Source organism: Anopheles funestus, chromosome 3RL (assembly GCF_943734845.2).
Source record: "Anopheles funestus chromosome 3RL, idAnoFuneDA-416_04, whole genome shotgun sequence".
In the NCBI taxonomy this organism is placed as follows: Eukaryota; Metazoa; Arthropoda; class Insecta; order Diptera; family Culicidae; genus Anopheles; species Anopheles funestus.
In genome coordinates this window covers 10,545,901-10,558,624 of record NC_064599.1, presented here as the reverse complement: position 1 = coordinate 10,558,624, position 12,724 = coordinate 10,545,901, and the positions used below count along the sequence as shown (strand labels likewise).

At 46.0% G+C, this 12,724-nt stretch overlaps 2 protein-coding genes across 7 annotated transcripts in view; one reads left to right on the top strand and one right to left on the bottom strand.

Annotated features, from left to right (window-relative positions):
* Positions 1-12,724, bottom strand: part of LOC125771283 (glucose transporter type 1) — a 167,771-nt gene that overhangs the window by 104,640 nt on the left and 50,407 nt on the right. The gene's annotated exons all lie outside the window — the stretch shown is intronic.
* Positions 1-12,724, top strand: part of LOC125771288 (uncharacterized) — a 41,830-nt gene that overhangs the window by 10,029 nt on the left and 19,077 nt on the right. Inside the window, exons 3-6 of the mRNA XM_049441785.1 lie at positions 4,391-4,428; positions 6,060-6,153; positions 9,464-9,715; positions 10,297-11,131. Coding sequence (XP_049297742.1) covers positions 4,391-4,428; positions 6,060-6,153; positions 9,464-9,715; positions 10,297-11,131 — 1,219 coding nt within the window. The remainder of the gene's footprint in view (positions 1-4,390; positions 4,429-6,059; positions 6,154-9,463; positions 9,716-10,296; positions 11,132-12,724) is intronic.

Sequence of the window (12,724 nt, the reverse complement as noted above, 5' to 3'; positions counted from 1 at the left end):
ACGGAGGAAGTTGGCCTCGTACGCCGGCAATCGATAAACATTTATCATCCCTTCGACCGTGTTCCGGTGGCAAACTTTTGGTGCCGCCGTTCGGTTCTGCCTCTACACAGCAACAACAACAATATCAAGTTCGATACACGCACCCCAATTCCGCACGAAACCTTGAAGAACTTGAACCAAACCCGAGGGATATAGCACCGGCGGCGTGTGGATCACTTCCTCCGGGCCTAGAGCCGGGGCCAGAGTGAGCTCTAAATCAGTCTTCTTCTTTCTACCACTCAACCGGAAGCAAGCATCAACAAGCGCTACACTTACCCTCCATTCTGACGTCCTTTTCGGGAGCGTAGAGTCCAACAAATCCTTCTCGGATCTGCCGTGAACGCTTTCGCTTCCTCAACAACAGCTCCCAACTCCTTTGCAAGAATCGTGAAGAGGATGTTGGGATGTTGGGTGGCACAAAGTTCGGAGTTGTTTTGCACACGTGGCAACGTACCAGGGGGTGGGCTTGGCGAAAGTTTCTGCGAAAAAGTTATCACTTTGTGTCAATATTCGAAACTGTTTGGTGGATCGTGGATGCGAAGGTAGTAGATAGTGATGGGTGTAAGGATAGGGAGTGGTTTTGTGCCCTCTGCTGAATATGGTCGTGCATCGGGGGCTACTCGTGATTGCACGTGTGTCACGATGGTACTTTAGCCCGGAAACCCATCACTGTGCGGCACCCTAATCTGCGAAGCTTGAGGACCTTCGACAAAGAAGCGTACTAGCGAGGAGCATGTTTGAACAAAAACACTAGGGTTTATTTCTTGCTTATTTGAAAGAGGGCCCCTGCACGGTGAGTTGCCACCATAGCCAGCCAGCAGGGAAGTAAAGTCTCTGACAAGGTTGTTTACCAGCAAGGCGCACCAAGCCAAGGGGTTGAAGATGGCATCGTACCACGAAACATTGGATGGAGCAAAAAAAAGGAAAACAGCAAAACCACACACAACATTGAAAGCAAAGCCCTGGACGACAAGTGCTGTCGCGTACGGATAATGGCATCGATGGCGATTGGTGAAGTTAACAACCTAAATAATGGCAGTAACGGCAAACACCATTTCGCAGCTACAAAACAATTGATCGATAAATACGTGTGTGTAGGAACTTTATGTGCGCCGCACTTGGGAAGAAAGAATTACTCTGCGCTGCGGTGCTTCTACTTCAAGGACCGTTTGCTACTCGAGCCGATTTTGCTTTTACCGGGTGGAGGTTCTTGAGGTTTGCCGTGGGTAGTTGCGCGGTACCTTCAGACATACATAGTCAACATGCCCAGTTGGAATGTGTTTCTTGAAATGTAAAGTTTTCAAGGCGAGGTTTTGAAGAACTCAACCCTCAACTGCGGATACGAATCTCATACGCTTCCGATACAAGAGCTCCGATGTTCGCAAACAAAATGTCCCCGGAAACTTCCACCACGGCGGCTCTATCTGGCGTAATGCATTGATGCGGTTCTGTACGGCATGGATTCAACAAGAAGATTTCCGTAGTTTTCCGCGGTACACAAAACCAGGTAATACCGTCACGAGCAGTTCGGTCGGTGGAAGTTGTTCTATGGCAAACTTAGGAAACTCATGACGGGTACAGCGAGTAACAAGAGCTCTCCAGACGGGAATGAGTGAGTAGTGTGTAGTAAGCGAAACGTTCGTCTAGAAGAAAGCATTCGAGACCCATTTGGAAAGGACCCTTCTGGTTGGTGGCTTTGTGCTTGAGTGGACTAAAACCGCCCAACATCAATAGTGTGATGGCGAGTAATCGGGTAAGCTCCCGGAGCTTTATAGCTCAACATGTAAGAGCTCTCGCCCTCTTGCTGGCGGATCTCACACGGGCAGCGTGAAGAACGGTGTACTACAGGTGCAAACCCACGAGAGGATCAAACCCCAAAACCCGGCCCAAAATGGTGAGTTTTGGGCAGTGCGTTTGGGCACCAATATATTAACGGAGGCATATTTTATCCTTCCCCCGTTATCGTGTGTACCTCCGGATCGATCGTGTTTTTACTCTCAACCCACCGGGAGAAAAAAACGCCATTGTTACCGAGAAAGGAAAATGTGTCCATTTGAACTTTGAAGAAGATGTACACCGCATCCAAAATGATGCAAAGCGAAAGGGACGAATAAATTCAATACTTACCTTTTTTTGGGGCCTGTACGTGGTTGGTTGTGAAAAGGGTCGATACCGGGGATATTCATGAGCATGTGAGAATATTCCGTAATCTCTGCGGAAAAAAAAACCCTTTTTAACCCTCCGAACACAACACACGCTCAGGGCACTTTTGTGTGCCAATACAGGAAGTGCTCCCGCTTTCGATGATGAGTTTTTATTTTCCACTATGGCCTGAGCGAGCGAGACAGAGAGAGAGAGAGAGTACGCTTTTCCGGTGTATAGAAAACGGCAAGTTTGCAGAATGGTATTTACCGTCCGTGCTTTGAAGTGCCAGACCACTTATGCTTCTTGCGCATTATTTTCCCTTTTCCCAGCTTGTGTACTGAGGAAACGATTTTCCAAAGTGGGGTGGAAAACGGGCTGGAAGGATTTGGATCAACATATGGGCACATTGGAAAGAGAAAGAGAAGACCAAAAAAAGCGGAACAACCACTCCTGCGCTAAGTATTGGATTCGGTCGAAACACGGATTAAGTTGCTAACGAGGCACAAAACGGGGCTCGGAACAACATTCCGAGCGCGCCTAAGCAAATCAAGCTGCCATAAATCTTTCACTCATTCTGGGCATCAATTTCCGACAGCGCGTTTTTGTGGACGCGTTTTCAAAACACACCTTGTTCAACGCGATTTTGATGACGCTTTCGCTCGGTTCGTAATAATCAACACCGGTGGCCCGGTGTGGGGGAAAGCGAGCACAACCCACCCCCTTTATTACAAAAGTTCGTCTGATACATCAATCAAAACGCGAAATTGTTTTGAAAATCAGCTGTCGAACGTATCTTGATTTTCGTTGCCCAAAAACCCGAACGGTTTAGGAACCGACCGTGTGATGTTTTCACTGTCGGTAAGCCCGGGCAACTCGAGCCCCAGTACGTGTGTGATACTTAAGCCCCCGGGAGACATATGAACCGCGTCACGTGGTTTTACAAAAGGGAAGGTAGTAAACCGCAACAAGAACCCAACGAGGCTGTTCCAGAAGTTTTTGGTAGATTTATGGCTCTCGCCTTTCCCGCTCTCTGTGCCTTGTGTGCTGATGGCCAAAAGGGACTCATTATTTTTCGCATAACAAAACATCTCACTCGTTTGTTGCTTTTGGGTTAGGTTGAAAACCTGCCAGTTTAGGATATTCGATACATACACAACGCAGCGGAGTACGGCTGGTCTGGACGCTCTGGAGCTACTGTCCAATACCTGTCGACTCACGGTGTAACTCATGTTTCATGAAGGTGAGATATGAAACAGCACACACAGCACCATACCGTACCACACGGTTCCGGACGAGGATATATTTCAAAGACGTGCCTCAATTTATCCGCTTTCGGGTTTCACGGGCTCCCAGTTTTTTCCTTCTTTCCAATACCTTCCTGACCCGTGTGGTTCATAAATGGCTGGAACGCTGGCAGCACGGTGAGATTGTTACAATACCCTTTGCTGTAGCAACAACAAAAAGCTCACCCAAGAAACATCAAGAATCAAGCGCCCCTACTTACAGCATCCGGGGAACCTTAGAGTGAGGGAGTTGCAAAAGCAACCAAAACGGGCATATATTATCGTATATATTTTGTCACAGCAATGATCGATGGGGCTTTCTTTCCTTCGCGATGGTTGTTAGCCTTTCCCGCTGGAAAGGGAAAGGCAATCAAGTCGTTTTCCGTAAAGCCGCCCTCTTTTCCTCAATAGAAACCGAAACCCCGTTCGGTACACGTGTGGTGTGTGATTGTACAATAAATCATGTTGCTCCCGGGTTCCATTCTTTAGCGACTAGCACACCAGCTAGCGGCAGCACACTGACAGGGATCAAAGCCGACGGTAACGGTAACTCACCTTATAGGTGTGTACTGCTACTACTGCTTGTCTAAAGCACCTTACAGATGTAGAAAAAATAGTGAACTGAAGACAAGCGACCAAAGTTCTTTTACCAAAGGCTTTTACATGTTATCAGTACACGCGTTTCCCTTAATGCTTTTCGATAAGACTTCAGAACAGTTTTTATCCCTGTAAAGACTTTGAGGTTTCGGTCAAAAAATGCTCTTTTGAATTGGGGGTGCTTTTAATTGCCTACATTCAGGCGTGTACCGTTCGAATCGACACCAGATTGTATCCATTGATCCAATTCATCCGTGTTAGATAAATAATTTACGCTTGCTTTCATTCTTTCATCGTTTTTTTTTTCTTTGTCTCACTTTTCATAGGATGGTGCAAATTGTGTGGAAGACAGCCCCGAATGCCCGTAAGTATAATTACCATCAGTTTTCCTTCGATTCCTCCAATCATCCAAGCCTTCTGTGCGAATTCTTTTTGCACAATGTACATTTCTTTTTCCTCTCCCTTCGTCTCTCTCTCTCTCCCTCTCTCTCTCCATCCATAATTGTACTTTTTGTTTTGTTCTTTCCACTCGTACCTAAGACCATTTTCTTTTACTTTTTACTGCCGGTCACCGACCATGACTATGGCTCATTAGAGAATGGGAGCGTACCGTGGGGCCGCCATTATTATCTCAGAACCAACTTATCTCCCGCCCAATGTTTGCGTCTTCGAGTGGGAAGGAAATTTGTACCGGATCAGTTCCTGGTTCGTGCAAAAATGCTGGTTTGCAGTGTGCTGTGTGCTTCCGATGGGGTGAAACAAATCGAGAACAAGCAAGTTTGAAGAAAAAGAACCCCAAACGAACCCCGCCCTCAACCGAGCACACAGCAGAGTGTGTCAGATATCGCGCGTACGGAAAAAAGCGACGCGAATATTAGCAAAACAATCCACCGTCCGGCGTGATTGTCCGGTTGTAGGTGATGGTGGTGGTTGTCCCTAAGATATTTCATCCGATCATTAAACGGTTCTTGTTTGCCACCGCCTTCCCTCACTCCCAGCACTCATCGCCCAAACACCGAAAAGGGAGGAAAAAGTCCGACGTTTAGAGATGATAGAATGAAAAATCTTTTCCGGTGTCGTTTTCGCTTTTTTCCCTTTGGCGGGAGCTTTCCTGAGCCAAGCACAAAAATAAGACCAACTGGATCCATTTTCTTCTTCGCCTTCGCTCCCACCCCCAATTCCACCTCGTTCCCTTGTAAGGGTTGGGGGGGGGGGGGGGGGGAGAGGTTGGAAGAGACGCGTGAATGTGAAGGTTTCAAATTAATCGCCAGCATTAAATCATCGTCCATCGTTTTCGTTCAGTGAAGCGCAGCTAAATGAATCCTCATTAGATACATCGAAATATCTTATTTACGTTCGCCATTTTCTTTGCAAACCCCGTTTCCTGCTATCCTTACCCTGGGTATTACCGCGCCTTGCCTTTTTTGTTGTTTAACGATAACGGGGTGTATTTATAATATTTCTGCACAGGAGTAAAAGCGACCCAGAACACAATACTCTGGACAGAATGTGTATAACTGTGGATTGGAAAGAACAGACCTAGACAGTCGTATTTGCCATCCTCCTTCTCCGGCCCTCGGTACAGTCATTCCCTTAGGTCCCATTTTGTCATTTTAGCAATGTGCAATGGAGTTTTTCCTTCTTCACAAACTGACTGTGTTTGTACTATTTGTCAAAACTCGCCCGGTCGAACCCGGTATCCCACCCGGAAACTCCAACTCCCTGACAGTATTTTATCCATCTACGCTTCCTTCTGGTTTTTTTTTATGTTTCGTTCGTGGTTCTTGCCGTCATTGCCCTAACCGGAGGACTAATTCTTTTGGTTGGAACTGGCGCCACTGTGCTGTGTGTTTGTGTGGCCGTTTGGCCGTTCGGAGGGGGATAAAACTTTTTCGTCACAATCATAATAATTATTTCTTCCGTACCACCTCTTTGTTTCTCTTTTTTTCATGCTTGGCGCTCTTTTTCTTCTTCTTCTCTTCCCTTTGCCTTCAGGAACTGTCAGCTGCTGCAGCAAAACTGGCAGGATGAGCGGTACCGGCACGCCCAGGAAAGCGCCCAGTTAACGGAGCAGATTAATTATCTGCAGGTAATTAGTTTCTTTTAAGGCTCATCGTTTCGCTTTTTTCCTTCTGTGCTTCTTTGTGCGCCATAAGACCTTCCCTAAGCGAGGGTATTTTTGTTTCTTTTTTTGCTTTGTATAGAACGAACGACTCGTGCTGTTTTTGCTCATTTTTTGCCCTCATTCCCCAGAGGGAGAGTGAGAGAACTCTGATACGATTTTAGGTTAGAAAAATTTATCATTTTTCTTTCCATTATCTTGACCATCGTCCTCCCGGCCACCGAGAGAGCTCTGATAGTGTTAAAAGCTTTAGCAGCGAAAAGAAAGTGCTTGCTTACTTTCCGGGGGCCCAATACTTTCCAATCTACTCCGTTTGCATCGTACCGAAACTCCCTTTTTCTTCGGAGCATTCGAACGCATTCGTAAAGCTTCACTAGTCCCCCGGAATGGGACACGCTTCACCGGATTATGGTGCGGATTTTAACACGATACTATAAAATTTTATTTCTCGCCAGCTTTTTCCCAGCGTTCGTGGGCGCGCAAAGTTCGGAAGGCCGTGCACCCGGAACGACTTTTGCACCTTTTGGCCAAACCCGTACCCGTTGCGATAACGCAGACGAACGCTTAAGTTAGCACAATTTATTCATTGTCCGATTATCTGCATCGCGATGGCTTATCTAAAGCCATGGGGGTTGAATGGCGAGCGAAGCCTGCGAGTGCTGATGCATCACGGTCGTTGCAATGCAAGCCGGGGAGAAGCAATCACTGTCGACGCCCTTCGTCGTTCTTCTTGCTTTCACCGGTTGCTCGAAGGCAATCGGTTAGCAACAGTCCGGTGTACGGAACCAGCTACGACAGGCTAGCGTAACTTTCCAGCTCGTTTGTACACGGGATAGGGCACGTTGCATTAATATGGGCATGGAGCTATAAATTAAACTAGCAAAACCATTAATGAAGTTTTGTGCCGCTTACCTTTTACACCTTTTTTTGCATCGTTAGAGCGTTTGGTGTGGAGGAATTGTTCTCTGCCGTGTTCGAGAAATAGCCTTAAAGGTAGGAGAGAAGATTCTTCTTCTCTTCGTGAGACTTTTGGCTTCTTTATCCCTTAGTGTATTTAGTAAAATGTAAATTGCTTACCTGAAACGATACAAATAGTAAAAAAGTGTGTTAGTTATTGAATATTATGGTACAATTAAATAATTTAGTATTTACTACATACATATTTGAGTACATTTTTTACTTTTTCTATATTTGGAACGACCTTTTTATATGTACAAAATGCCTCCAAAATTAATTACTTTTTTTGTAAAGCTAGTTTGTAAAACATTGAACTCACAGAAATTAATCTTGAAACTGGAGTAAAAACAAAAAAATACACCCTCCATGGTGGTAAAGCTATAACTTTCACGTCGATCGGAACCACAACCACCTTCAGAGCTTTAGGCGGAAGCAAGTTCATCATCCGCGTGAACTTCAACCCCATCAGAAACTCGTGAAGGAAATTAATTAATCAATGTTTCCAATGTTGTTTCCAACCGTAGTTAGTCCACCCCCGCCGGGGGCAGAGAAAAACCTTACCAGCGACCCTTTTACACGACCCTTTCGGTACGGGGGGGGCACTGTGATGAATATGTGTTTTTCTGGTGTTTTTTTTTTTTGTCTCACCCCCATGTACACGCTTTTTTCCCCCGCAGAAAGAGTTGAATGTAGAAGTTTTTTTACCTCTTTTTCCTCTCGCACTTCGTGCTTTTTTATCGCGCCTTTCATAAGGAAATTGGAAAAGTTTTATCGAACTCGCTTCCGAAAACCTTCGCGGTTAATAAGCGGCAGCAAGTGTGGAATGGAAGGTAAACAGAGGGAAAGAGTAAAACGAAGCAACAAACAAGCAAAGTGTGTGTGGGTTTTTTTGTGTTCTTGTTCTGTTTACGTTGTAATTTTCTAGGGAAACTCACTGCTTCCGGTTGTGGTTTAGTAACGGTCTATCGTATCCCAAATCTGCATGATGATTGTAGTCATTACAGATCGACAATAGGAAATCCATTCAACAATGACCTCATCGTTGTTCAATCGTTCTAACCACTGTCTGGTTAAGAACACCAACACTGTCCATGCCGAAACACATCCAAGCCAAAGTACACAGTGATCATTTCGCAGTTGTTCAGCAATTGTCTCTGCGGTATGTTCTCTTCCGGGCCATTTCTTCCTAGAGCTGGCAGACTGATACCAGACAGTACAGTCTCGAAGAAAACAACAGCCAGGAGACAACTGTTCCACAGCCACACACACACACACACACACACACACACACACACACAGATGGCACTTGTTAGGACGCTCGTTGACATCGACCACATTCGACGGTAATGCGCACCGGCAACCGCAGGACACGTTCGACTGATAAAACACACATTGATTGATTGTAGTAATTACTCAGCCACAGCCACAAAACACCTTCCCGTTTTGCCACCCTTTCTGTCTGCTACATGTGTGCAGGATAAACAGCACACGTGCCGAAAGGCCGACGGTCACGCAATTACGTTGTCAAATAAGAAAGATCAGCAACCGGACCTGGACCGGACCAGGCAACATCGAAAACATTCCAGCACGTTGCCCCTCCGTTGATACGCGCCCAGACATGGATGAAGGTGCTGAGATGTTTGAGGTAATTCTGTTTGTGGATACATTTCGCACATACACACCCCGTTTGCTAGGGTTAATCCTGATCCCTGATGCGATGGCGGGGTGCGATGCTGAGTCAGTAACATATTTCCGGGGCCGCCATGGCGCTGTTGTCAATAAGACGCCAGATGGCGATAAATTTCTTGCACACACGATAGGCCCTAAGCGCACTAATCTCCCTATTCGGATGGCAAAGCTTCCCATATGTGGGTCTTAACGTCGCTGTGTGTGTGTGTTTATGGTGGTAATGCGTACGTGCGGAATGAGCCTTCCCGGAACTGTTTCATTTCCACACGTTAATCACCCCCTATCAGACGCTTTTCTCAAATCCCTTTTGGGGCACAGCGCACAAGAAGCCCGATCCCGATTCGTCCATCTGTCGACCGTATTGTCGATCGTTCGCAGGTTCGTTATCGCTCGGCGTTTGTGCGCTTGTGTGTGTGTCTGTGTCGATAAACGGGCCAAACGGAAACGCGTAGAATAATTATCACTTCCTTTTAATTACTAACCTATCGCTCGGTTGTCAAAGCTTGACGTTTTGTGTGTATATTTTTATTTCCCCCGGACGTCTCTGAACGGCACGGATAGGGAAACACCGAGCTGAGAACCATTTCAACGGAAAGCATGTTTTGTTCTTCTCACATTCTTCTCACAACAGCAACAACTGCGGGTGGACGAGCGGCTAGAGCAACGGATGGGCGAAACGATAAAAGCACGCTACCATAGCATGGAGCAAGATATTACGAAATTAAAGCTCGCGGTCGATGAGAAAAACACCGAGCTGGGTCTGATAAACGATCTAAAGCGTAAGCTAAAGGAAACGCAAAGCAAATTGAAGCGGAGCGAACAGGAGCGGAGTGAAGTGGAAAAGCGTCTAATGGTGGCGGAGCTGGAAAATAAGAAACTAGAGGTAAGAAAATCATATTTTTATATTGCTATACTTTTTGTAATAATAGGGAAAATTTTATACAACGAAAAGTTTTCAATAAAAAATCGAAAGAAGCATTTAAAACGACGATTTCATACTTTACGGCGTATTTCTCTTTAAAGAAACGCCTAAATTTATGCAAATTACGAAACAGTAATACCGTTTGATGGCTTTGTTAGTGACTTGTTTGCCAGTTTTAACAAGACTGTCACCGGAACAGGTATTATCCTGGATAGTAATGATGGTTACAACTTTTGTGAATGATGAGATTTTCATCTCCTTCCTACGTGAGGGTTTAAACTTTCTTAGAATGGGAACACTTCAAGTGTCAAGTTTTTCGCAGAACGGTGACAATCATTCCTGACGAGTATTCTTCGTTCAGGTGTCTTTGTGGTTTGAAATCGTAATAAAGTGAACACCTGAGATAATTAAATGGACGAATAGGAAACCTTCTCGGATCATCATTGCTTTAAAGCACTTGTTTTAAAGTGGAACGAAATTCTCTCAATTTTCGTCCCTCACTTTTAAGAACACTTTTCATCAATTTGATGATATATTTTCAGCTTTTCCTGGACGCTCAGGCTCTGCACTTACGCAAGGTGAAAAACGAGCTCAGCCACATTCACACACTTTCGATCAAGCAGATAGAATATCTGGACGAACCATCCGATGCGCTTATACTGGACGATGCAAGCACCGCACGTCGTCGGCGTCATCCATCGTTGCATAATTATGCACCGACCGTACAGTCCTCCGAGTGTGATACAACCACCGCGAATGCAAGTCCCATCCAATCACTGGTTTCCCTTGGGACACTCTCGAAAGATCATCACCCAGTACGGCGAACCGGTCCCAGGCAGTCATCTTCGAAATCTCCCCGAATCGTACTCGAGGTGGCCACGAAACGAAAATCTCATTCCCGGTCGGTGACCAGCACCACCTACACGATGGAGGAATCAATACCTTCGTTAGCGTCGGATTCGGATCGAGATAATGCGCACAGTGCGCTGCGGTGGAAACCATCCACATCGTCCTGCACCGTGGCATCGTGCGATGACAATGGGAAACATAACGAATGTGCGGACCACCACCGCCGAGCACCAGAAATCAATCGTGCCGATCACGATGACAACCGCATCCGTCACCGGGCGAGTGCAAGCGTTTCGAATTACAACGCCGGGCGCCGGAAGTTGACCGCGGCCAGGCAACCGTACGACGCCGTGGACGATGTCGTCAAATGGCAGCGCGATAATAAAAAACACCATCTCACTTCTCGCACCACATCGAAATGCGATGCAGCGGATGACGGCGATAAATCGAGCGGCCATCGGGAGGAATGGGTCGGTCGGTGCACGGTAACACACGATGACCATCAGCAATTCGTCGCCGAACTCGATGGTGAGTAGTATGGACACACAATCTTGCATCAAGCTTTACTGTTTTTTTGTGTTTGTCCACGCTCTGTAAGCTTACTTCCGTCGCGTTGCACACGGAAGTGGTTTTAAGGAGTGTTGTTTTTTGTTGCGCTGCTCATCGCGTCAATCAAAATTGTTCACTACCGTGGAAGAAGCATGAAAGGTGCCTGCGTGTTTTTTTACTTCCTCCTCCTCGAAATGAATCACTCGCTAGAGTCATCTGCTTTTGACGAGTTGAAACGTTCGTTTTGTACCTGGTTTTTAATTTCGATAGCACTTCTTTGTTCCGGGATACAGTTTTTTTTTTCTTTCTCTCTCTCTCTCCACGCAATTGTACGCCACTGCAATCATGATAATTGCAGAATTTAATGAAGAGTTACCTGCCTTTTGCTAGACGCTCTTCACAAATGATAAAATGGGTGATTTTTTATACATTTTCTACATTATCAAATGGGATTGGGGAAAAAAGGGGAAACCCAGAACACAGAACATGTACTTAACAGTACAGCTCGATGTTATTATGAAGCACAACTATATACCACCGCATCCATGTCCTTCCAATGTTGGAAGTTCTCACCCTGTCGCTCATTAAAACCACTCCATGCTGAACATGCCGACATAGGCGTCAGCTGCAACAAATCGCTCCCACATTGCAACAGCAGCGTGAGTTATACGAATTTGTACTACATGTCGCACGGTCTGTTGACGCATACGTCACCAGGTTGACACGACTTCCTGTCGCCTGTGCCAGATGCTGGCACTACACTCCTCGCAGTTTTAACAACATAAACAAAACCAATTCACATCAAACCATCAGCGAACAACGAAACTAGTAGCACACGCGGTCGCCTGTTTGTACGGCTGTTTGGCAAAAACTCATCAAACAATTTACTTTATTTATGAAATTAGCTGCCAAACTCGTTGGTTTACGTTTTGTGCATGGTGCAACAATTTTAACTCCTAACGGTACCGTCTGCCGGCGAAAGGCGAACTGGAGGGCAATGTGTATCGCCTCGCAGTCGACCAAAACACCCACTAATGCCTTTACGGCGCTGAACAATTCGAAAACGAGTGGTGGCCGGGATCGTGAATAATTCTCCATCGTATCGAGGTCGATCGATTGCAGTCCGTTGTGCTCTGGGCACGATAAGCAGCATAATAACACCAGCAACCAGTAGTAACAGAACTGCAACTTTGTAGTCGCATCCAGGCGCTTTTAATGGCATCAATAAATAATAGCACCAAACGCACCCATGACATCACATGGCCAAGTTTTGTTTGGCTTTTAGTTAGAGTCCATGGACCAACACCACCGCCTCCGCTTTCACATCTCGTTTCCTCTCGAACGACTAATAGGTTGGTGGCAAACTCATACGTGCACATAACGCGCTCTGTGACACATATTCGGGCAAGTAGAGCACATGTACGTGCCTGGAAGGAATCACGACCCTGAACCGTAACCCCCGCTCGTGCTCGCGTGGTTGGTTTTGCTGTATAAATCATTGAGCACACAAATTTATCGTTTTCGAGCACTAATGTTTCATTAATTATGCTTCTTTGGAAAGCTTTTCAGTGG